At 46.0% G+C, this 26,258-nt stretch overlaps 1 protein-coding gene across 4 annotated transcripts in view; it reads right to left on the bottom strand.

Moving 5' to 3' along the window:
- Positions 1-237: 237 nt before the first annotated feature.
- Positions 238-26,258, bottom strand: part of GMEB1 (glucocorticoid modulatory element binding protein 1) — a 43,557-nt gene continuing 17,536 nt past the window's right edge. For all 4 annotated transcript variants that reach the window (XM_073616204.1, XM_073616205.1, XM_073616203.1 and 1 more), the window contains exons 9-10: positions 15,809-15,928; positions 238-1,041 (exon numbers count right to left, since the gene is read on the bottom strand). In XM_073616204.1, the coding sequence (XP_073472305.1) occupies positions 518-1,041; positions 15,809-15,928 (644 nt within the window). In that variant the 3' untranslated portion in view covers positions 238-517. The remainder of the gene's footprint in view (positions 1,042-15,808; positions 15,929-26,258) is intronic.

Below are 26,258 nucleotides of genomic sequence, written 5' to 3'. Positions count from 1 at the left end.
GAAGGGCATCGGTGCAGCCCTACAATAAATGTAACTGATCAGGGCATGAATTTTCTTCCTCAGCAGAAGTAGCATTATAATGTAAGCTGTAAATCCTGTACACCTTTCAGGAGGAATTACACATATTTAAAGCATATGAAACACTAAATAGCCCAATTAAGATTAAAAAAAGACCTATACATATTTTAAAACCACTTCATCATCAGCTTTGCGTAAATGTTTAGAATTACCAACAGGTTATAGCAATATATTTATTTTAATAAAAAAATTAGTTTAACATTTTAGTCTTTTACACTCTATGTACAACACAAACACAAAGGCTGCAAGAATATATATATGTCTCAGGTAAGGTCCATTTTGGAGCAGATGAAGGCTCCACTTCAAAACTATTTTTTTTTTTTTTTTAAATCACCGAATCTACATACCTCCAAAAATAAAATGGCCTAATAACTGTAATAAATTAATGTGTTTTTTTTAATGACTTTAAACACTATGGTCTCTACTTTAGCTTTTCCGATTAGTCTTCTTCCAGGACCACAATTTCCACATTATGCATTCCATCGTGGTGGCCCACTCCCAACACCTTTCCATCACCAAGCTCCATCACTTTGGATCCACCCTCCGGGTCTGGTGCTGGATCTATCTGAATGATTGTTTGTCCCTCTTCACCAACTCCATCCTGCTCAAGTCCTGAATCCATTGCAACAAGCTCCATAGGGCTCATGACCCCACTTAATGCTCCAGATTCCTGCATTTCTGCTGTTAAAACAGTAAGGGCATCCCCCTCTCCAGTCTTGCCCAACACTGTAGCATAACGCAAACCACCTAGAGAGAACTGCTGTCCAACGGGTGCCAAGGTGAGGGGAGATAGTACAGTGTACTGAGGCTGAGAAGTGTTTAAAGTGCCAGCAGAAGCTGGACGCTGAAGTCGTGGCCTCTTTGGTGGCTTGGGGGTGTTCACTGGCATCAACACAACATTCTGAAGAATAGGCGAGTGGTTTCCATCCTGCTTCCTTTGCTCTTCCAACTGCCGTTCAAGATCTGTTGAAAAATAAACAGAACTTTATAAACTGGGAAACACAATACAGATTAAACAATGCAAAGACCTCTTAAAGCACTTCTCCTTTAAAGTGATACTAAACCCATAACAGTAAAATCAGTCTGTATATGCAGTAAATCATGCTCGTTACACTCACTGTGGAACCCGAGGGGTTAACCCTCTGCATTGTGTTAAAAAGCTGTTTGATCCTGTCTTCTCTGATCCTCTTTTACTGTCCCCACAGTCTGCACATGCTCAGGTTTGGTGTGTATTGCTAGAGGTTTTTTTTTTTTTTTTTTTTTAGAAGGGTGCATGTGATCAACACAGGGCCAATCAGCACTGTCCAGACAGGGTTAGGGGCCATGCAGCCTCATAGGACAGCCAGAGAAGACTCAAAACTCCTACAAGCTTTAACCAGACACTGATAAAAGAGACTGCTATATACTGAGGAAAGATATTCAGCAGTTTATATTTACTAAAATAATTGCATTTCCATGTTAGGTGTACTGTGGAAATCCAGATATAGTAAATGCAGGGTCCTGGGTTTAGTAACACATAAGTCTGCCGATTTTAATCCTTTGATTGCTGGGGGGAAGCAACGGATTTTCTCTCAGCATGTAGGCTTAAAACTTGTTGGCACATTCAATGACAGAACACCAAAAAAATAAAAAAATAAAAATAGGATTTTTAAAACAGCTTACCTGTAAAATCCTTTTCTTTGAGTACATCATAGGACGCAGAGCATCAAGTAATTACTTGGTGAGTTATGGGCCTACCTTCAGGTGCTGACACTGGTATAACCAATACAGGAAGTTGACTCCCCTATATAAACCCTCCTCCTTCCAGGAGTCCTCAGTTTTTGTAGCCAAGCAATATAAGCAAAATACTCTCACCCCATAAAACAGAGGGGCGGGAGCTCTGTGTCCTATGATGTACGCCAAGAAAAGGATTTTACAGGTACAGGGGGTCCCCTAGTTACAAACATCCGACTTACAAACGACTCCTACTTACAAACGGAGGCAGACAACAGGAAGTAAGAGGAAATCTACCCCTATGAAGGGAAATTCTCTCCTGTAAGAGCTATTTTGGGGAAAAGGTACCCCCACTGATGCTTTATCACCAAGACTTGTTTCCACAACAACCCGAAATTTTCAAAATCCAATTGTCATTGGGACAGAAAGTGAGGTGAAATCTTCTGAACAGGGGCACACACAGCAAAACAAATGTTACAGGGGTGTTAACCCTTCCCTATGCTAACCAAAAAGCTTAAAAATATTTTTTTTGGCTGGAGCTACACTTAAAAAATGTACCTGTTCTGACTTACAGATTCAACTTAAGAACAAACCTACAGTCCCTAACTTGTTTGTAACCCGGGGGCCCCCTGTAAGCGGTTTTAAAAATCCTATTTTCTTTATCGTACATCATAGGACACAGAGCCTCAAGTAATTACTTGGTGGGATGTCCCATAGCAATGCTACTTGAAGGGAGGGAGACACAACCCATAGGGCACCCCCAGATCTTGAGGAATTATCCTGCTGCTTGCAGCACACTGCGCCCGAAGGCGATATCCTCATTCCATTTTACATCTACTTGATAAAATTTTGTAAATGTATGCACTGAAGACCAAGTCGCGGCCTTGCAGATCTGAGACATGGAGGCCTGGTGACGCACTGCCCAAGAAACACCAACGGCTCTGGTAGAGTGCGCCTTAACTTGAAAAGGGGGAATCTTTCCCTTTAAATCATAAGTTCGAATTATAACTTGCCGAATCCACTTAGCCACAGTGGATTTTGATGATGCCTGTCCTTTTTTAGGACCCTCTGGCAGAATAAATAAGACATCAATCTTACGAATCTGAGCAGTTTTCTTTAAATAGATCTTCACTGCTCTCACCACATCAAGACAATGTAGTGACTTTTCTTCTTTGGAACATGGTTTTGTAAAAAACGATGGCAGGACAATATCTTCATTCTTATGAAAGCCTGAAACCACCTTTGGCAAAAAGCCTGGACGAGGGCGTAACACCACTCTGTCCTCGTGAATAACCAACATGGTTTTGGAAAAAAAAAGGCAGGACAATATCTTGTTCAGGTGGAAACCTGAGACCACTTTTGGTAAAAAACCTGGACAAGGGCCCAACACCACTCTGTCCTCATGAATAACCAAATATGGCTCTTTACAGGAAAGAGCAGTCAATTCTGAAACCCTCCTTGCTGAGGATATAGCAACCAAAAATATTAGCTTCCTAGTCAGAAGGACTAAGGGAACATGCTGTAATGGTTCGAATGGCGGTTTTTTTAACACTGACAAAACTAAATTCAAGTCCCAAGGGCTTAAGGGTGATTTAACTGGCGGATTAATCCACATCACTCTTCGCATGAAACCCTGGACTAAAGAATGCATAGCAAGTGGTCTTTGAAATAAAATTGATAAGGCTGAGACTTGGCCCTTAATAGTACTCAGGGCCAACTTCATCTCTACACCTACTTGTAGAAAGGCAAGAATTCTGCCTCTAATAGATCTCCGAGGGTGCCAACCCTTGGATTCACACCAGGAAACATAAGCTTTCCAGACTCTATAATATATAGCTCTAGAAGCTGGCTTCCTAGCATTAACGTAGAAATAACTGCCATGGAAAGCCCACGTCTTTTCAGAATGTGGGTCTCAATAGCCAGGTAGTTAAATCTAGCATTCGTAAAGTAGGATGGAATATCGGCCCCTGTGAGAGCAGGTCTGGCCTTAGTGGAAGGGAAGGTCCTCCACTGCCATTTTTACGACCTCTGCATACCATGACCTTCTGGGCCATGCTGGTGCTGCCAGAATTACCGGTTTTCTTTCCAGCTTGATCCTGCAAAGAAGTCAAGGCAGCAACTGAATAGGGGGAAATGTATAGATCAGTAAAAGCTAATCCCACAGTATCATCAACGCATCTGTTCTGCATGCGAATGGATCCTTTGTTGTGGACACAAAGTTGACTAACTTTATGTTGCACTGGATGCTAGAAGATCTACATCCGGAGTCCTCCATCCTTGACAAACAGCCCGAAACATGTCGGGGTGATTAGACCATTCCCCTGGGAATAATCTGCTGGCGGCACATGTAGTGCGCGTGCCAATTCTCTATTCCCGGAATGAAGACTGCCGATGGGCACGGAATATTTCTTTATTTCTGCCCAAGTTAGAATATAGTTCACTTCTCTCTGCACTGAGAGATTCTTGGTGCCCCCTTTTGGTGATTGATATAGGCCACAGCTGTGGCATTGACCGATTGGATCTTGTCGGGACAATCCCTTAACCCGGAAGTCCAGGCTTTTAGAGCCAGACGCACTACCCGAATCTCTAGGATGTTGATAAGCAAGGCTCTTTTGGTTCTTGAACACTGTCCTTGGACAGTTGTCTTCTCTGTCATTACCACTTTCCAGAAAAGTGGATTGAAGTATTTACCCTTTAGGACATTCTTTAGTAACCACCAATTGAGGCTTTGGGACACCCTTGGGGACAGCCGCATTGGCAAGTCCAAAGCTTAGATCGTTTTGTTCCAAGAGAATAGAATACTGTTTTGCAACAGTCTCGAATGGAACTGGGCAAAGGGAACAGCTTCGAATGAAGCCACCATCCTTTCTAACAACCTCATGCAAAGGTGAATGGAGGGACTTCCTTTTGACCTGACCATCCGCACCAACTCTTTTATAGAGTGGCGGTTTTTTTTTGTTTAGTTTTTTTTTTTTTTCTGGGCAAGAAGACCTTTTCTGGGCTGTATGTATGATCAGACCCAAATACTGCAGCCCTTTTTTAGCGATTTTAATGGAGACTTTACTAGGTTGAGAATGCAACCCAGACCTTTCCAGGTAACTGGTTGTAATGCGTACACCTTACTCCAAACAGCGATTGGTCTATTAGCAATAGATCGTCTAGGTATGCCAAGACTGTTTAAGCCCTGTGCCCTTGACCTGGCTACAGGTGGGGCTAGCACCTTTGTGAACACTCGAGGTGCTGTAGCTAGCCCGAAGAGCAAGGCTATAAACTGAAATGCTGCTGTTCTACTTCGAACCGCAGAAACCTTTGGTGAGTGGGAAATATATGGACATGCGGATATGCATCCCTGATGCCGATAGGCGCCAAAAGTTCTCCTCCTTGCAGGATAGAAACTACTGACTTGATCGACTCCATAGAAAGGAGCGGATCTTCAGGAACTGATTTAGATTCTTTTAGATCTAGAATGGATCTGTTGAATTTCTGCGTGGCTCAGTACCTGTACAGGAAATGCATGAAAAAAGCAGTGAAGGTTCCAAGGAACCTAAGAAAAAACAGATCAGCTGACTCTACTGGAGGTAGCTTGAAAGAGGCAGAAATCATCTCTGTAAGAGGTTTGTACCAGCAATTTCTCAGATTGCGAGGCTGAAAAAAGTTCAAACTCTAGTACTCGGTTTGCCTTTCTTCCCGATTACCTGAGGGGAATCCTTCATCCTCTACCCACTGTCCCCTCGATAAGGGATCTCAGATGGGGGAGGGGGTCTAACACGCTTCTCATCCTTGGATAGCGGATGCGATTAAAGTCGCTAATTTTCCTTCTAGGCCCTGCACAGCGGAGGAAAAACGCATCTTCAATCATGTATACAGGGGCTGAATATTTTCTCCTCTTAGGCTCAGTTTCAACGATTGCAACCCCAAAGTTGCGTGATTTTACTGTGATCCTTTGCCACCGAGAATACGTCAGGGTGCGATTTTGATGCGACAGGAAACAATGCCTGTGTATTCTAGGGGTTTATGGACCTCAAGTCGCATCAAAGTGGTACCAAAGTATTGCAGGGACTACCTTGAAGTCGCACAGATCTGAACAGTATTTCTTGGAAATCATGCCCCAGAGTCTGACGGTGGAGGCCGTCACCACTGCCTAGAGGCAGCTGCCCCTGCGCAGGGGAAGGAATCTGTTTAAGTGACTTGTCCAAGGTCACAAGGAGCCAACTTGAAAACAAGGTCCCACGTCTTTCAGGAAGCCTCCCATGGCTACGATGGCCGTCAGAGTAGTGGCTCCTTCACTAGTGAACGCTGACATGTTGATCTGAACCCATGTCTGTCAGGAAGTCTCCCATGGCTGCACTGGCCGTCAGAGTACTTAACCTGTGAGCTGTTGTGACTTCACTTTAAATAAAAAGGACATTTATACCTTCTACTGGACAAAAGATCTTTACTGCTAGATATCATTTGGATGTATTTCACCAAACCTTCCCCAATGAAAAGGGAAACTAGTCAGACACCCCTTTTTTGCAAGATGCTTCGGCTGACCAACCCTTTTAACCACAGGGTCCTAAGCATGTGTTTTAGCACAAGCGCAAGGCGAGACGCCTGGTGGATAGGGTCTTTTATGGCATCTATGGCGAATCATAGCGCCATTGGTAGGAGGATTTTAACAAAAAAATTCCAACTCCTTATCTGTTGGATGCTTAAGCAATTATGCATCTTTATTGATGCTCAAAATCGCAGCATCTACTGCTGGTATTTCCAACCCTTGTGAATTTTTCCCCCCCAAGATAGAGAACTGAGAAATTCTTTGGAGGTAAAAATGCTTATCCAGATGATCCCATTCAGCATAAATAAGCGCTATAAAAGGTTTTTTGTTTTTTTTTGTTTTAAAAACCAAAGAAGGGACCTAGACTTTCAGCTTACTCTGTTAGTAGTATAAAAAGTGGAATGAACCATCTCTGTAAGAGTTTGTACCATCAATCTGTCAGATTGTGAGGTTGCATAAGGTTCATCAACTGTTGTTTCCTCCGCAGAGGAAAATTTAGCTTGTTTTTCCCCGTGATCACATGAGGATAACACCTCACCCTGTGCCCACTGTTCCCTTGGAAAAAGGGGTTTGAGGTGGGGGAGGGGGGATCTAGCATGCTTCCTATCCTCTTGGATGGAGAATGCGATTAAAGCCACTAATCTTCCTTCTAAGCCCAACAGGGCAGACAGAGGAGAATGCATCTTCAGTCACATACACAGGGGTTGAAGTGTGAGAAGTAGTTGCACCACCAATTGCTTCCAATGACTCACCCTGGCTTGCCATGTCAGGTATCTCCAGAGAGGATGACAGTGTGGAGGCATGACTGAAGTTCCCAGCGCCTGGGGGTGTAATCCTTGGTACCTTTGTGGTACACTGGAAATCAAATGTGCCAAGCACAACAGCAGAGGCACTTTAACAAATGATGGTCCTTGCTGAACAATAGTTTTAGCAAAAGAAAACGTCACCATAAGGATCAGCCTTTGATGCCGAGTACCATAAAATTTCTTGTGCTGGAAATGCCTGTTTACACACCTTTACATGCCCAGCGCTCCTGTGTCTTAGTGTGACAGACTTCTGTCTTCAGCATATGAACTGAGAGCGTCTGTGTTAAGCCTCAGGTGTGATCCTGATTACACATAAGTGTCAGCTGTTACCGCACCTCTCCAGGAGCAGAGGGGCGGGGAATTTTTATCAGCAGTGTTTGTTAAGCTCCTAGTTTTAAAAGAAGACTTCACTTTATACAAAAAATGCAAATTGCTGGTTTTGTATGGTCATAAACTACTGCTGTAACCCCTTTAGATCCCTCAGAAGAGGAACACCATCTGTTCAATTAAGAACTCCCCTCTGGCTGCAGGGACCACACCCGCTGCTATAGCCAGACACAGAGCTGCTGAAAAAGCATTGTACTAGGTAAGTGTAATATACTCCCTCTAGGAGACATTTTAAGTTATGAACTAGCTATATATATATATATATATTTTTTTTTTTTTTTGAGAAAAAGGCATAGGCGGACTTTTTTACAGTTCCTAGGCTTCTCCCCATAAAGACTGGGGCACTTTTTAAAGGGGTTCCGCTCCTTTGGACCTATATAGCACCCCTCAGGAACAACTTTAGGTAATATGAAAAACCAAAAAGAGTCCTGGTTCCTAGGGTCCAGCTCTCAAAGAAAAGCTTACAGGCAAAACCTTGTTCTTCAATGCAAGGCACAGGTACCATCCTATGGCCTCAGTCGCGAGTATGGATTCGGTTGTGGAGGGTTTTTTTGTTTGTTTTTTGTTTTTTTAAATCCTGCATTGATCCCTCCCTGGAGCTCCTCAGAGCACATCTTCACTCGTGACCAACACCTTAGACACTGGCTAAAAAACTGAGGACTCCTGGAAGGAGGAGGGGTTATATAGGGGAGTCAACTTCCTGTATTGGTTATACCAGTGTCAACACCTGAAGGTAGGCTCATAACCCACCAAGTAATTACTTAAGGCTCTGTGTCCTATGATGTACGATAAAGAAATAGTAATTCTTTTTTCACTGATTGGACTTTAGCATAAAAGGTACTTTATGTCAGGCAAATTGTTCAGTGAATGAACTTTTCACTGGACTCCAAAATTAGGTCCTTAAAAATACCTAGATTAGTCCAGCAATCTCTCCCGCTGAGCTGCTGTGTTCTGACAGGGGGATGGTCCCCCGCCAGAACGCTCCGATCAGACCTCTCTGCCATTGGCTGAGTCGATCGGCTGCTGGTTTCCGAGCGGCCGGCTTCTGTCAGATAGACCTACATACACATGGGCAGAATGATGGAAGTTTTGTTTTTTTCACTGGCAAAATGTCTCGACATTCTGCCTGTTTGTACAGGGCTTAAAAAGGAACTTGAAAATCTTTTCAGCACCTGCCAAGTCCCTGAATCACTGTGTATGAAACTGTGTACCAACACAAACAATAAATGCTTTGGTATTGGTTGGGTTTGTGTCATGTTGGCATTCATTTTAATAGCACGTTCTGCTAGATTGCTAATAGAAGTGTTTCCGTGATGCTGGCCAAAACAGAGGTTCAGTGTCATGCGATTCTTGAACAGAAGACCACTCTTCAGATTCACCTACAGCAGTGGTCACATGACCCATTGCTTAGACCAGGGGTCTCAAACTGGCGGCCCTCCAGCTGTTGCAAAACTACAAGTCTGCATTGCAAAGCTAACAGTTACAAGCATGACTCCCACAGGCATGATGGGACTTGTAGTTTTGCAACAGCTGGAGGGCCGCTAGTTTGAGACCCCTGGCTTAGACATTTATCTACACAATAGCCAACAGTGGTACAACAGTGTGGCAGTTCCATCAGCCAATTTTTTTTTTTGCGCCTTCTGCTATCATTTTAAGGGGATCTAATTTCTAGGATTAGTAGCAGGCATCAGCAAAGCAGGCATCAGAAACAAAGATCTTTAATAAAATCAGCACACATTACACATTGTTAGGCACATATTTAACCCCTTCCCAGCCAGTGTCATTAGTACAAGTGAGCGTGTATAGTATTTATCACTGATCACTGTATATTAGTGTCACTAGACATGTCAGTGGCAGATTGCGGCATTTTCGCAGTCCCATTATAAGTTGCTGATCACCGCCATTAGTAGTATAAAAAAAATCAAGTTAGACTTACCGGTAACTTGTTTTCCAGGAGTCTTTCAGGACAGCACCCTTGAGAGCGTGGCTCCACCCACTTGACAGGAAGCACACCTCCACCAAACTTTAAAAGGAGGCTCCTTCCCACTTAGTAGTAGTAGAGAACCTCCGGCCCAAGCTGGAACACATAATCAGAATATGGTTAGTCACAGCATAGTCATTTAATACAATAAGGGCGGGTTGCTGCTGTCCTGAAAGACTCCTGGAAAACAAGTTACCGGTAAGTCTAACTTGATTTTTCCCTTAACGTCTTTCAGGACAGCACCTTGAGAGGATAACAGACTTACCCACTTAGGGAGGGACCACAGCCTGCAAGACCTTTCTGCCAAAAGCTTGTTCACTTGCTGACAGAAGATCCAGCCTGTAATGACGGACAAACGTAAGGTAACTTGACCACGTAGCCACCCTACAAATCTGATCTGGGGTGGCACCAGCCATTTCTGCCCATGTAGTGGCCTGAGCCCTGGTAGAATGTGCTTTAATTCCCAGCGGGGGAGATAGCCCCGATTGAGTAGGCTGCTAGAATAGCTGACTTAAGCCATCTAGCTATAGACCCCTTAGAAGCTTGTTGGCCCTTCTTTTTACCAGAAAAAAGTATAAATAGAGAATCCGAGGATCTAAAATTACTTGTTACCTCCAGATACTGTAATAAAGTCCTTCTTACATCCAAATTGTGGAATTTGCCTTCTTTTTCCCCCGAAGGGTTAGAGCAAAAGGTTGGCAGGATGATCTCCTGCGACCTATTGTGTGCTGACGCTACCTTTGGCAAAAAAACCCGGATTGGTCTTAAGTATAATCCTATCTGTGTAGATAGTTAAAAAGGGTCTCTTAACATATAGGGCGTGCAGCTCACCAATTCTCCTTGCTGACGTTATTGCAACTAAGAACAAGGTCTTAAGAGTAAGATTCCTTAGAGAGATTTCTTGTAGTGGTTCAAAAGGTTCCTTTGTAAGGGCTTGCAGGACCACTGATAGATCCCAATTGGGAAAGTGCTTAGCCGGAGCTGGTCTAGATCTGGTAAGTGCCTTGAAAAATCTTATAACCAAGGGCTCAGAAGAGATTGGTCTTTCTAGAAATACTCCCAAAGCAGCTACTTGAACTTTAAGGGTGCTGACTGACAATCCCTTGTCTGCCCCCTCTTGAAGAAATTCCAAAATTGACACTAAATTTCTTACTTTTCTCTTAGTCAAATGACAAAAAGAGTTGAAGACCTTCCAATATTTAGCATAGATTTTTCTGGTCACCATTTTCCTACTGGAAAGTAAGGTAGTTACCAAGGGTTGTGACAGACCTTTGCTTCTTAACAACTGCTCCTCAGAAACCAGGCCGTGAGGCTTAGACTGGCCACTCCCGGATGCTGTATTGGACCCTGTAGGAGCAGGTCCTGCCAGAGAGGCAGCCGCCAAAATGGTTTGACTGCCATCTGTAGAATGGTGGAAAACCATGCCCTCTTTGGCCAAAATGGAGTAATTAGGATTACTGCCACTTTCTCCCTCTGTATATTTCTTAACACCAACGGGATAAGTTGGAAAGGAGGAAATGCGTAACCCAGATGGAAGTTCCAGGGCTGGATTAACGCATCTGTCCCCTGGGCTTTGTCGTTTCTGTGAAGAGAAAAATACTGGGAGTTGTGTATTTTCCGCTGACGCAAATAGGTCTATTTGTGGTTGACCCCAGGCCCTGGTAATCATTGCAAAGATTTCCGGATTCAGGCTCCATTCTGACTCCTGAATCCGCCTTCTGCTTAGATAATCTGCCACTACATTTAAGGTGCCTTTGAGGCGGACTGCTGATAAGGACCGAACATGCTTTTCTGCCCAAACCAGGATCTTTGAAGCTAGCAACTGCAGTGTTTTGCTTCTTGTACCCCCCTGTTTGTTTAGGTAGGCTATGGTAGTGACGTTGTCTGAGAGGACCCGGACATGAGAACCTTGAAGGATAGGAGAGAAGGCATCTAAAGCTAAGGCGACTGCCTTTAGCTCCCTCCAATTTGAGGGCCTCTTTGCTTCTGTCCGAGACCACATTCCTTGCGTGAAGTCTTGGTCTAAGTGAGCTCCCCAACCCCATACACTGGCATCTGTCGTTACCACTTTTTCTATTGGAAATGACCAGAGCAGGCCTTCTGACAGATTCTCCTGTCTTCTCCACCACCAAAGCGATCTCTTGACTTTGGTGGGTATCTTTACCTTTGCTTCCAGAGATTCTGACCTGTGATTCCATATTCTCAGGAGAAAGCTCTGGAGAGGCCTGAAATGTAACCTTGCCCATTGAATGGCTGGTATGGTTGCGGTTAGGGTTCCTAGGGATGACATCACTTGTCGGACTGATAATTCCTGGCTTGCCTGTAAGGACGCTACCACCTTCTGGACTTTCCCCTTCTTCTCTTCTGGGAGAAAAATCTTTTGTTCCCTTGAACAGATCTGATACCCCAGGAATAGTATTTTCTAGGCTGGATTGAAATTTGACTTCTGCATATTTATGATCCAACCCAGGGTTTCTAGATGACCTCGGGTCTTTCCGAGGTTGTCTAGCAGTCTTTCCCTGGAGGGGGCAAAAAGGAGTAGGTCGTCCAAGTACGGAATTACCGCAATCCCCTGCATGCGAAGAGGTGCAAGCGCTTCTGCCATTATTTTTGTAAATATTCGTGGGGCAGAAGACAGGCCAAAAGGGGAGGGCCATGAATTGCAAGTGCAGAACCTCTTTTCCCAAATTTATCGCCAATCTTAGGAATCTTTGGGACTGCGGGGCTATAGGGATATGCAGATAGGCATCTATTGATGCCATAAAGCATTCCCTTGTCAATAGATTTTTGACCGTGAAGATGGAGTCCATACGAAACCTCTTGTATTGGACTGATCTGTTCAGCGGTTTCAGGTTTAGGATTAACCGAAAATCTCCGGATGGTTTCTTTATCAGGAATATACGGGAATAAAATCCCTGATAAAGCTCCCCCTGTGGGACGCAAGTCATAACCCCCTGATCTATCAGATCCTTCAATAGGCTCTTCATTGCCAGGGATTTTGTTACATCTCTTGGAAGATTTGTCATCAAGTACCTTTCTGAGGGGAGATCTGAAAACTCTATATTGTAACCCTGGGCTAGCATATTCAGAATGTACTGGTTTTCTGTTATGCTTGCCCAATAGGGGAGAAAGCCTTGCAGTCTTCCCCCTACCTGTAACCGACTGTCATTGCGTCTTGCTGGTTGACGCAGGAGGATGGAAAAGGACATTTCCTTTGCCTTTTCCCCTCTGCCTTGACCAGTTTTTCTTTTTCTCTTGAGGCTTGTTTTGTTCCTGAGCCCTTTGACGAAAAAAAACGTCTGACTGGTTGTTTCTTCTGACAGGAAAAGATTTCTTTTTATCTGCAGTCCTGTCCAGAACTGAATCCAAATCAGGGCCGAACAATAAGTCTCCTAGAAAAGGGACCCCGCATAACTTGTTTTTAGATGCTGTGTCCCCTTGCCAAGTCTTTAGCCATAAAGCCCGTCTAACAGAATTAGCAAGGGCTGCCGCCTTAGCTGTCATCCTGATAGGCTACGGCTGCTGAGAGGGTGGAAAAGGAGTCAAGGATTTCTTGCTTAGGGGAATCTGCTATTATATGAGCTTTAAGCTGATTTACCCAATACTCCAAGTTCCTGGAGATGCAAGTAGTTACCATTGCTGGCTTAAGGTTGCCCATAATGGATTGCCAAGTCCGCTTGAGCTGTTGATCCATTTTCTTATCCATGGGGTCTTTTAAGATCCCCATGTCCTCAAATGCTAGGTCAGTAGATCTTGACACTTGAGAAAAGGCTGCATCAAGTTTTGGAACCTTATTCCAAAGAGCCGCTGGGTCTTCATCAAAAGGGAACCTTCTCTTATGAGCCCTGGAGAAAAATGGTTTCCTATCAGGGTCAGCCCATTCTTTTCTGATTGTTTCAGAAATCACTGCATGGACTGGAAAGGTACGGACTTAGACTCGCTAAGCCCTGCATACATCTTGTCATGTAAAGACATTTCCTTATGCTCTTCCTCAAGGCCTAGAGTAGCATAAATAGCCTTAAAAGGCCATCCACCTGATCCAAAGACAATTTATACTTGGAAGACATATTTTCCAGCTCATCACCATCCTCATTTGATTCATTAGAATGGGATGGGGAAAGCCCTTCCTGGTTCAGAGGACCCATCTCTGCCTCCACTGCTGGGATTAACAGTGAGCCTTGAGAGGACTGTGAGGTAGTGGGCTGACTTGCAGATGGATAGGTGAGTGAGGATCTGAAGGAATGAATGGTAGCATCCAATTCCTTTTTAGCAGATGCGATTAGATCACTACATGCGGAAGTGGTTTCTTCCCTCACCAAGGAGTCATTACATGCTTGACATAAAGCCTTTTTCCAGCCTTCATTTAACTTAATTTTGCATGAAGGACATTTCTTTCTAATCCCAGGGTCAGAGCTCTTGGCCTGCCATGATAAGGGAAAAAGAGAGAGAAAAAAGACAAACCATCTTTTAGAGTCAGCTTGATTACTCAAGGTTGCTCACCACAGGTGCACAGTGAGAAAAGCTATCAGACTCATGTGCCCTGACAGGCCCCTCCGCCACCAGGGGGAAAAAAAAATACCCTCAAAACCTCACTAACATTAGAGAGAGAAGAGGGCTAGAGAGAGACCCCACAGTAAAGCTGAGCAGAAACTACAGTCTGCTCCTTACCTGGGCCTTGCTGGTGCCTGTTCCACTCGCTGCGGTTCCTGAATCCATGCTGAGGCAGCAGCGTGATGCCTGTGGCGAAAACGCCGGTTCCGGACTCCAATAGCACCTGTGCGCCAGACCGGAACTAAATAAGCACCAGACCTATTCCTCCCTCTGCGCTTCCGGCGGAAATGACGCCTGGCGCCTGCTCCATGGATGCCGCCCCACTTCAGGATACCTCACATCCGGCAGATGCAGTCCTCTGACTGCCCTTCCCAAGATGGCGGCGGCGTCAGGGAAAAAACATGTGCAGGCAAGAAAAAAAACAAACAAAAAACGCCTGACGCCCCTGCCTGGGAGCAGCAATACCCGGAGCAGTCCTGGCTCTCCCCGAGCACTGACGAGGGAGAAGGAGCCCATCCACCCGGCACCCGTAAGCCTGTGGAAAATGGGAGGAATCGGCTCTCCTGAGGTAGGTAAAAAAAATAGTGGAGTAGGGAGCCTGTTCTCTCAGGACAGAACCTTGAGAGCTCCAAACTCCCACATGTGTTCCCGCCGGAGGAAACACATAAACCATATTCTGATTAGGTGTTCCAGCTTGGGCCGGAGGTTCTCTACTACTACTACTGATAAGTGGGAAGGAGCCTCCTTTTAAAGTTTGGTGGAGGTGTGTTTCCTGTCAAGTGGGTGGAGCCACGCTATCAAGGTGCTGTCCTGAAAGACGTTAAGGGAAATAATGACTAAAAGTTCCTACTATAGCTCTATATCTATATAGATATCTCTATATCTACACACACCATAGTTTGTAGACGCTATAACCTTCATGCAAAGCAATATACACTTACTGGGATTTTTTTTTTACCAAAAGACATGTAGCAGAATACGTTTTGGACAAAATTTATGAAGAAATTCGATTTTTTTTATTATATATGTTTTATAGCAGAAAGTAGAAAAAAAAAATAAATAAAAACCCAGTGGTGAGCAAATACCAGCAAAACAAAGCTCTATTGTGTGAAAAAAAGGCATGGTCATGAATATAGCAGTTGTAAATCACTGAATTTTTAATTATTTTCCCCCCTTACCTGCAAGGCAAAGGCATAACGTGCTAGTATGCATCGCATACTAGCACATCATGTAAAACTTACCTGAAAACAAAGCTTTCCAGCAAGGCAATTTGCTGGAGACAGCTTCCATTCTTCACCCGTCTTGCTTCCGGGTTCGTGGATTCTGGCTCAGTGACTGGCCAGAGCCGCAATGACGTCACTCCCACACGCCGCTGGTCACGGCACAGAGCTCTGAAGGATCGGCACAGGTGGCCGTTCCTTCAGAGCGCATACGTCAGTGATGTCACTGGCTGCATGTACAGTAAATATCTCCTAAACGGTGTAGTTTTAATAAATATTTACACTACCTATAAGTAAGCCTCATTATGGGCTTACCTGTTGGTAAAATGCAAAGATGGAAGTTAACTTCCTCTTGAAGGTGGTAAAACCTTCCAGAGCTCAAGTGGATAAAGAAAGTGTAGCTCTGTGGCTCTAAGGGGATTAGGACTCACATATGTCTCTAACAAATAAAAAGGTAAAATAAAGATAATAAAGATAAAAAAAAAAAAAAACAAACACAAACACAAGAAGCCTCTAAATAGAACTTTTACCTCACCTGCCAGTGTATACTGATACTGTTCATTCTGGTCTGTTTGACTCCTTTTTTGTTCCAGAACTTTTTTCACTGTATCCAGGAGACCAAACGTATGAGAGATGTTACTGAGTACCGTGACATCTACAAAATTAAAAAGGAAAATATGTTAGACTTTCTATTAAAGCCCAACACCAGGTAAAATTTTTAGTGGTTGGGTCAGAGATTATAACCGGTTAGGTTTATAGTACTGTGCATATCTCTATTGAGAAATTTTCACCAGGTACAAAGACAGCAGAGGGTCTAATCTTTCTTTTTTTGATAAAGTGGAAAAACACCTGTATGAAGCTAGTCCTTGTGAAAAACAAAATTGTGACTCATTAGCTGAAGCACGAGAAGCTGTGTACCTGAACTACCTTGAATTTAGGACATTTTTTTCCCATTGGGTTTCTGTTAGAAAGTCCAAAAGATAGTGGGTGGAGGAAAAAAAAAAAAAAAAAAAAAAAAAAAAAGGAAGAATAAAGTGGCTAGCAAACTTTAGGTCCACTGTATGTACTATATTAATAAAAGTCCAGCATTCATCAGCCATGCTCAGCAAATCCTCTTTAGACAGTACAACTTGGAAGATAAAAGACAGACGTACAAAGATGATCACTGCCATGCACCACTGATCCCAGCAGTCAGAACAGTGGGGCCGGGTGAATGTACACTAAGGACTGTTCAATGTCCGCGACTGATCAGCCGTGTACTCTCAGTGGAGAGAGAAGTAGGGTGAATAAAAGGGGAGACTGTATAATTTACTAACAGAGTAGGAACATTTCACTAGGAGGAAATACAAGACAAAAAATAAAGTAAACAAGGTTTTTATTTCCTTCCAGCAGTGCACTAGGTCAGGATTTGCAACTCTATACCCCTCCAAAAAATTCTGTTGGGCCTCATCTGGAAACAGTGTAGTCAAATATAGCAGACTTATGCCATGCTACTAGGTGGGGTGGGGGGTTGGATAGGTTCCCTAGCTTAGCATTTGAGAGGTGGGCGAAATACCTGAAGAATAATGGGAAGGGGCATTGGAATCCGTGCTCTTCTCTGAATGTCACCCAATGACTGTCTCAATTATATTTCATGTTGAGAGTGCATCATACCCCATGTAAATTACATGACATGGGCCTACGCTCGGATCCTATATGTGTTCGATGAGGCAGAGAAAGGGGGGACCTTATCCACTTACTTTGGCGGTGTCCAAAGCTGCATCACTACTGAAAAACGCGCTGGTTCAAATCCCAAACACAACACTACCTGCCTGGAGTTTGCATGTTCTCCCTGTGCCTGTGTGGGTTTCCTCCGGGTACTCCGGTTTCCTCCCACACTCCAAAGACATGCTGGTAGGTTAATTGGCTTCTGTCCAAAATTGGCCCTAGTATATGAATGTTAGGAACCTTGGATTGTGGGCTCCTTGAGGGTAGGGACTGATGTGAGTGTGTCATATGTGTGGAGCGCTGCGTAAAAATTGACACAGCGCTATATGGGTACCTTAAATAAAAATAGGGATAATTGTAGACACGCACTGACTTAAACACACGCTGAGGTTGAACTCGATGGACTGGTGTCTTTATTCAACCTTACTATTATAGAATTGTTGACATTTTTGCAGATTAAAAAAAAGACAAAAACTGAAATATCACATGGTCCTAAGTATTCCGACCCTTTGCTCAGTATTTAGAAGCACCCTTTTGATCTAATACAGCCATGAGTCTTTTTGGGAAAGATGCAACAAGTTTTTCACACCCGGATTTGGGGATTCTCTGCCATTCCTCCTTGCAGATGCTCTCCAGTTCTGTCAGGTTGGATGGTAAACGTTGGTGGACAGCCATTTTTAGGTCTCTCCGGAGATGCTCAATTAGGTTTAAGTCAGGGCTCTGGCTGGGCCATTGAAGAACAAGCCACTCCTGCATTATTTTAGCTGTGTGCCTAGGGTCATCATCTTGTTGGAAGGTAAACCTTCGGCACAGTCCGAGGTGCTGAGCACTCTGTAGAAGGTTTTCGTCCAGGATATCCCTGTACTTGGCCGCATTCATCTTTCCCTCTATTGCAACCAGTCGTCCTGTCCCTGGAGCTGAAAAAACACCCTCACAGCATGATGCTGCCACCACCTTGCTTCACTGTTGGGACTGTATTGGACAGGTGATGAGCAGTGCCTGGTTTTTTCCACACATACCGCTTAGAATTAAGGCCAAAAAGTTCTATCCTGGTCTCATCAGACCAGAGAATCTTATTTCTCACCATCTTGGAAGTCCTTCAGGTGTTTTTTAGCAAACTCCATGCGGGCTTTCATGTGTCTTGCACTGAGGAGAGGCTTCCGTCGAGCCACTCTACCATAAAGCTCTGACTGGTGAAGGGCTGCAGTGATGGTTGACTTTCTACAACTTTTTCCCATCTCCCGACTGCATCTCTGGAGCTCAGCCACAGTGATCTTTGGGTTCTTCTTTACCTCTCTCACCAAGGATCTTCTCCCCTGATAGTTCAGTTTGGCCGGACGGCCAGCTCTAGGAAGGGTTTTGGTCGTCCCAAACGTCTTCCATTTAAGGATTATGGAGGCCACTGTGCTTCAAAAGGAACCTTTTTTTTTTTTTTTTTTTTTTCACAAGAAAAAATGTTTGTTTTTTCAAGATATTTAACAGTACAAGCAATGCATAGACACAGGTAAACATAGTAGTATTATTACATATGTAGTCACAAGGTAGGTAATTAGTTTGTTCACATAGACAGTAGGAAGATGTTTAAGAGCATTACATGATACTGTAGTAAAACATGTGCATAGAGGCCACAGGTCGCAGCAAATTAACCAAGGAGGTCTTGTGGGGAAAGGGGGGGGGATTGGGGGGGGACAAGGGAGGAACCACAAGTACGTTATTAGTTTAACTAAGAATAGACAATAGGTGCTAATTTAAGAGATTTTAGCCTTGGTGTGTAAACATGGAGCTGGTACATCAGCATTACCACGAATATCATCCACAGCCCCAGCACCTCATGCATCTATCCATCCTGACCATATCTTGTCGAATTTTTTAGGGTAGTTACGATTAACATGTGAGTTTGTATAATGGGAGTACAGAGTTCATTGCTAGGCGCCATGAAGATACCTTAGGGGGTGGGGCGTCCTTCCAGTGGAGGCATAAAATGTAGCATAACTCAGAAATAGTTTGGTATATTTGCCCCGTACACTGGGATTGAAAATATTCCACAGCATCACTTTGGGGTGAGCCCCCATATCCAATGAGGTAACCTGACCGAGGGTGTTAACTATTTCCGACCAATAGTCCCCGAGACGGGGGCAAGACCACACCATGTGTAGAAAGGAAGCGGACTCTAGACCACACCTGGAACAGACCACCGGAGTGTTAGGTGCCATAATTGTCAGTCGTTTCGGGGTGTAATAGTCCCTGTGGAGGAACTTGACCTGCATAAAATCGATCTCTAGCCGAAATCACATTGATAACAAAGGAGAATACACCTTTCCCATTCATCCTCTGACAAATCGGGGATGTCTATTCTCCACTTGTCCAAAGTTTTCTCAAGTTTCTCTGTAGGGGGCATGGACAAATGGAAATATAGAGGATAACGGTTTATCTATTAGCTTTGCGGTAAGTAGTCCGTCCCACAGGGTCTGACTCTAACTTAAGGAGTAATGGAAACTGTTTCCTATAAGCATGTCGTAGCTGGTAGTATCTAAACAGCATCCATCCCGGATGCTGTTTAGATACTACATATCGTTGTAGGTTTACCACCTACAACGATATGTTTTAACTTAAGAATTCCCTTCCTTGCCCAAACTTGGGGATCAGGAACCGATTCCATGTGCGGTAGTCTAGGGTTGCCCCACAGGGGGATGTGGGGGGAGAATGTCCCTGGGGTGTTAAAGCGGGTCCTAGCCCTGTTTCAAACTGCGATTGTAGTTCTCAGCTCCGTAATGCCAGGGTGGGATTTCATCCCTCTGAACAGCACGTTGCTGAGAGAGGAGTAGGAGCCCATGATAGCGGCCTTCAAGGTCACTGCTGGGTTATTGTGTGGTTGGGAGAACCACTATCTAACCGTCACCAGGACAGCCGCCCAGAAATAGACCTGGAAGTCCGGTAGAGACAGACCCCCTTAAGTGATGGGTAGCTGGAGGGTAGTAATGGCCAGTCTTGGGGGCCTGCCGTTCCAGATAAAGGAGAATATTATACCTTTTCAGTTTGGCAAAAAATGAGGCGGGGGAATCAAGGGTGAATTCTGAAAAAGGTACAGAAATTTAGGTAGGTATATCATTTTAATTAAGTTTACCCTACCCACCGGGGAGAGTTTTCCAGGCTGCACATTTCTGCAAGAGGTTTGAGTAGTGGCTGGAGGTTTAGCTCAAAATATGAAGACAGCAAGCTCCAACCTTTACTCCTAAATACTTGAATTCAGTTGTCCAGTTTAGGGGGGTGCCGGACAGTATGTTTTGACTGGATGCGTTTAGTGAAAAAAAGAATTGATTTCCCCCAGTTTACCTTGATTCCTGAGAACGTGCCGAACTCGTCTATTATTTGAAGTGCTGGTGGGAGGGAGGAGATGTCTTTAAGGAAGAGAAGGGTATCATCGGCATATAGGGATATTTTGTCCATTATTACCCCTACTTGGATGCCTTGTACTGAGGGGTGGATCTGATACGGGCAGCCATGGGTTCCATGGCCAGGGCAAACAGCCCTGGAGAGAGCAGACAGCCCTGTCTAGTGCCCCTAGATAGACGGAAGGGCGATGACAGCGAGTTATTGGTACGTATGCGAGCCATAGGGTTATGGTACAACATTTGCACCCAGCTAATGAAGCGAGGGCCGAATCCAAATTTGCGCAGGACAGCCCAGAGGTAGCACCACTCGACCGAATCAAAAGTTTTCAGCGTCAAGAGGCTACCACCTCCGGACTGTCCCCGCCCGCCCTAGAAAGATGTGTAAGGAGGCGTCTAATGTTAATATCAGTCCCCCTTCCTGGCATGAATCCAAACTGGTCTGGATGGACCAGTGCCATGATCAGTGTTCAAACGTCCAGCCAATACTTTGGCCAATAGCTTGGCGTCAACGTTAATGAGTGAAATTGGCCTATACGAGGAGCACTGATCAGGGGGCTTACCAGGTTTAAGAATGACCACCATTGTCGGGGGCAGCGAGTCCTCTTCCATAGCTATTTGGAGCATTAATTTAAACGATGGGAGTATTTCTTCAGTGTATGTTTTCCAGAATGCCGTCTGGACCTGGTGTTTTACTATTTTGTAAAGAGGCTACTGCCCGCTGAATTTCCTCTATTAGGATCAGGCCATCTAATGCTTCCCTACCTGTGGATGTCAGGCAAGGGAGCTCCACCCCGTCGAGGTATGCTGTCAGCTCCTCATCCGAGCACCCCATCCGGGAGCCATAGAGCTCTTTATAGAATGATGCAAATCTGTTATTAATATCTGTGGGATCGGTCAAAGTCATCCCGTCTGAATCGCATATGCTTGAGATAGTCACCTGGGGGAGGACCTTTCCCTCGCCAGCCATGCCAGCATGCTGCCCGTTTTTTCTCAGTGTTCAAAAATTCTTTGGGACTGGTGTAGAAATGTGTTTTTTGTGGCCGCCGTGCGTAGTAAGAGAACATCCCACAAGGCTGCCTGGAAGTCTGAGTACACCCCAGGGGACCCCGTCGTGGAATATTCCGCCTCTAATGCAGCTACCTTCTCCTCAGCCCTCTGTTTCCTTCCTCAAATCTGTCCGGATCCTACGGATGTGCTTTGTAAGCTACCCCTAGTGAAGGCCTTAAATGCATCCCAGGATGTGGTCAGAGTCACAAAATAGTCAAGGTCCCGCCAATAATGTATCGCCTCGGATCTATATGGTACAGATATCCTGGAGTTGGACAGCCAAAATCTGGACAGTCTCCATAGACTCTCCCCCGGAGCATTATACACACAAAGCTTTAAAGCAAGCGGAGCGTGATCGGATACTCCACGGGGAAGTATATTAATGTCCCGGACCCTGGGCAAGACAGACCCCCCCCCCCACACATATGCAAGATCTATACGCGATAGGGTCTTGTGTGAGGCTGAATGACATGTGTAGGCCCGCCGAGAAGGGTGACGCCACCTCCACACGTCAGTCAAATTAGATGCCTCAGCCCATGAGACCAGCTCGGAAGGCGAGCCCACTCCGGGCGTGAGCCTGTCCAATGCAGGATCCGGGACCAGGTTAAAGTTCTCTAGTATTACCACATTATCTGTGCCAAAGGCAGCTATTTTTGAGATAAGTTAGTTAAGTATTCTTATAGAGGCCGGAAGGGGAGGGGGGGGGGGGGGGGTTGGATAGTAGGTACAATCCCACCACCACTAGCTATTGGTGTCCCACCCAGGGTCGTCTAAAGGGCCGTACACACGATCGGACTTTTTGACAACAAACATGCAAATTAGCTGTTTTGGAGCAACATCCGACTGTGTGTACGCTGCATCGGACAAACTTTTTCTGTTTCCATCGGACTTTTGTTGGCTGTGCGAACGGACAAACTTTTCCGCAACAAAAGTCCGATGGAGCAAAGTCCGATCTTGTGTACACAAAAGCATCGGACTTTTGTACAAACTACAGTACGTAGCCACGAGAATATTTCCAGTTCTCGGCGACAGTGTACTGTACATCTCGTGCTGGCTGCAATAGGAAAAACACATTTTCCTACTGCGGCGAGCGCGAGAGGGAATTTCCCTCTGGGGGAATACCAGGCCCTTCGGTCTGGTATGGATTTTAAGGGGAACCCCCTATGCCGAAAAAACTGCGTGGGGGGTCTCCCCAATCCATACCAGACCGCAAGCACCCCCCCTCCTGAGCCGTACCAGACTGCATGCCCTCAACATGGGGGGTGGGTGCTTTGGGGGAGGGGGGCGCCCTGCGCCCCCCCCCCCCCCCCACCCCAAAGCACCTTGCCCCCATGTTGATGAGGACAAGGGCCTCTCCTCAACAACCCTGGCCGTTGGTTGTCGGGGTCTGCGGGCGAGGGGCTTATCGGAATCCGGGAGCCCCCTTTAATAAAGGGGGCCCCCGAATCCCAGCCCCCCACCCTTTGTGAATGAGTATGGGGTACATCGTACCCCTACCCATTCACCTAGGGAAAAAAGTGACAATAATAAAACACACTACACAGGTTTTAAAATTTATTAGGCAGCTCCAGGGTCTTCTTCCGACTCCGGGGGTCTCTCCGGCGTCTTCTCCTGGTGTCCGGATCTTCTGCCGGCTCCACCGCTATCTTCTCCTGCTCTTTTGCCAGCGGTGGCCCGGACCTCTGGATCATCTTCTTCCTTCTTCCGATGTGGACACGACGGCTGGAATGGTCTCTGAGCGCTCCGCGATGGACTTATATAGGCGGTGACCCCACCCCCCTATGAGGTCAGAGTCCCTGGGCATGCTGGGACTGTGATCTCATAAGGGGGCATGGTCATGTCATCCTATGACCACGCCCCTTTATGACCTCACAGTCCCAGCATGCCCCGGGACTCTGACCTCATAGGGGGGCGGGGTCACCGCCTATATAAAAGTCATAGCAGAGCGCACAGACAGCATTACAGTCGGAGAGAGCGTCGTGTCAACATCTCTGGAAGAGAAGAGGGAAGAAGATGATCCAGATGTCTAGGCTCCTCCGCTGGCAAAAGAGCAGAAGATAGCGTAGGAGCCCGGCAGAAGGAAGAAGGCACCGGAGAAGAACCAGAGAGAGCAGAGACGACACCGGAGAGAGGGAGAAGACGCCGGAGAGACCCCGAAGGTCAGAAGAAGACCCCTGAAGCTGCCTAATAAATTAATTTTAAAACCTGTGTAGTGCGTTTTATTTATTGACACTTTTTTCCCCTAGGTGAATGGGTAGGGGTACGCTGTACCCCATACTCATTCACATAGGGTGGGGGGCCGGGATCTGGGGGCCCCTTTATTAAAGGGGACTCCTGGATTCCGATAAGCCCCTCGCCCGCAGACCCCGACAACCAATGGCCAGGGTTGTCGGAAAGATACCCTTGTCCTCATCAACATGGGGACAAGGTGCTTTGGGGTGGGGGGCCGCAGGGCGCCCCCCTCCCCCAAAGCACCCAGCCCCCATGTTGAGGGCATGCGGCCTGGTTCAAGCGGAGGGGGGGGGGGGGATGGGGGGGGTGCTCGCTCGTCCCCACCCCCTTTCCTGACTGGCCCGGCTGCGTGCTCAGATAAGGGTCTGGTATAGATTTGGGGGGACCCCCACGCCGTTTTTTTTTTCGGCGTAGGGGGTTCCCCTTAATATCCATATCAGGCCTGGTATGCCCTTGGAGGGGAACCCATGCCGGTTTTTTATTTAAAATTTGGCACGGCGTTCCCACTCAGGATTCATACCAAACACAGTGCCTGGCATTCGCAGGGATCCAACTAGGATCCCCGCACCAGTGTGAACCCGGCTCGCAAGGTGTCAATCTCGCCAATAAAAGTGGCGAGATTGACACAATATCAGACAACAATACAGAAGTTGACCAAAGGGTGGTGGTAAAGAGCTGAAAAACCACGTGATATGGTGACAGTTGGCTGGAAAATTCCTGTCGTCTGTATGCAAGACAAACTTATGGGCAACGCCCTTTTTACAAAAATCCAAGGGAAAGTTTGCACAAAGTCCTATCGTGTGTATGGGGCTTAAGACTCAGGAGTATGCTTCCCGTCAGGTGTGTCTCCTGTAGTATACAAATTTGGGGGTGGTATGTTTTAAGGAATTGGAACACCAGTGACCTTTTAACAGAGGAATTCAAACCCCTGGTGTTCCATGAGATTATAGTACAATCAGCCATCTATGCTCGGTATCACATTTTCTATCCATAGATCACCCAGCAAGATCAGATGCAAGGTCTGGACCCCCAAAAAGGTCAAAACGTAGCATCCTGCATATCTTGTGACAAACATAAGTGCATCGCTTGTGAAAAAACAATAAGACAGGTTATAACAGAACATTCCCAACCATGCCCCCCCACCCCGCCAACCCTGACCCAAACCCCGGGGAGGCTTGGGATCCCAACCCAGAACCAAGGCAAACATGCCTGTAATGGGGTACCGTGAGCGGAACAGCATCCACAGTTCAGCGGTCAGATGAGGAACATCTAGTCCTCTGCTGGAGATCGGATCACAAGAAGCGGGTGCAGTCTCCCGGGAACAGCCGGGGGTACAATCTTGAACTTCAACGTTGCAGAAACCGTTATATTTTCCTGGCCATGACCAACATAGATAGGAAGGAATAGGGGAAAGGGGGGGAGAAGGAGGGTATGCAAAGGAACAATTAACTCCCGCCTCCCCTGCTAGAACATCTCAAGGAACTATGCAATAGGGTGGGGACCAATGAAACCCCGGGCTCCCGTGTACCTTAAGGCAAGGTGACTTGTAACACATGGGGAGCCTTCTGGGCCAGGAGTAGTGATCAGGCCAGTGAATAAAGGAGGCACATCTTTAAAAGGCACCAGTTGGTCATGGCTCACTCAACTAGAAATAAACAGCTTCCCTTGTTTAGGGTAACTTATCTGCGGGGTAGCATGTAAAACCACGTGGAGGCATCCTCAGGAGTAGTGAAGAATCGCACCGATTCACCGTCTTCCACCCACAGCCTGGCCGGAAATATACTTGATATGCTTGGCTCAGAGTCTGGCCCTCACTGCGTCGAATGATTTCCGCTGTTTCTGCGTTTCCAGCGAATAATCTGGGAAGATCAGGAGTTTGGCATTTTCAAAGCGGAGTTCCCCCTGAGTCCTCGCCTCCATCACCGTGTAATTTAAAGATGAAGGTGCGGGGTGGTGCTCCCTTTGGGACCCTGGTGGAAGGTATGAGATGTGCTCTTTCCACGGTGAAGAATGGGGAAAAACATGCTGAAGGGAGCAATTGTTGCAACAAACGTTCTGCAAATGCGGTGGGGTTCGCACCCTCTGGAAGGCCCAAAACGCGCAAGTTGTTCCTTCTGTTGCGATTTTCGGCACCCTCTGCCCTGGCCTCCAGCACATGTAAATCAGCCCCATGATCACGTACCATGTCTTCATTATGGGAAACCCTCTGCTCCACCTCCTGCATGCGGCCTCTCAGGGTTATTTAAAATCCTTCCTGATAAACTCCACGTGGGTCTGTATATGGTCCACTTTTTCAGTCAAGGAGGTTATGGCCTGCATTACAGCCTTGAAGTCCGCCGCTCCGGTTCGTTCGATCCAATGGTCTGGTTCTCCATCTGGGCAGGAGATTTAGGCAAGGCCGCAGCTTCGACCTTGTCCGCGGTGCGGCCTTTTTCCGGGATTTTAGCTGAGATTTCCTCCTGTGCATACCCCAGGGGTGTCTCAGGAGGTAAGGGGGCACAGGAGGGTCGTTTTGTGGCCGCTGCACCCCAGAAAAGAGGATTTAAAAGCCGATCTGTGGGAGCTCAGAACTTACATGTCTGCTCCCTCTGCCATCCCGGACACGCC

This window comes from Aquarana catesbeiana, linkage group LG02 (genome assembly GCF_042186555.1).
Source record: "Aquarana catesbeiana isolate 2022-GZ linkage group LG02, ASM4218655v1, whole genome shotgun sequence".
Lineage (NCBI taxonomy): Eukaryota > Metazoa > Chordata > Amphibia > Anura > Ranidae > Aquarana > Aquarana catesbeiana.
This window is presented reverse-complemented; position numbering and strand designations above follow the sequence as displayed.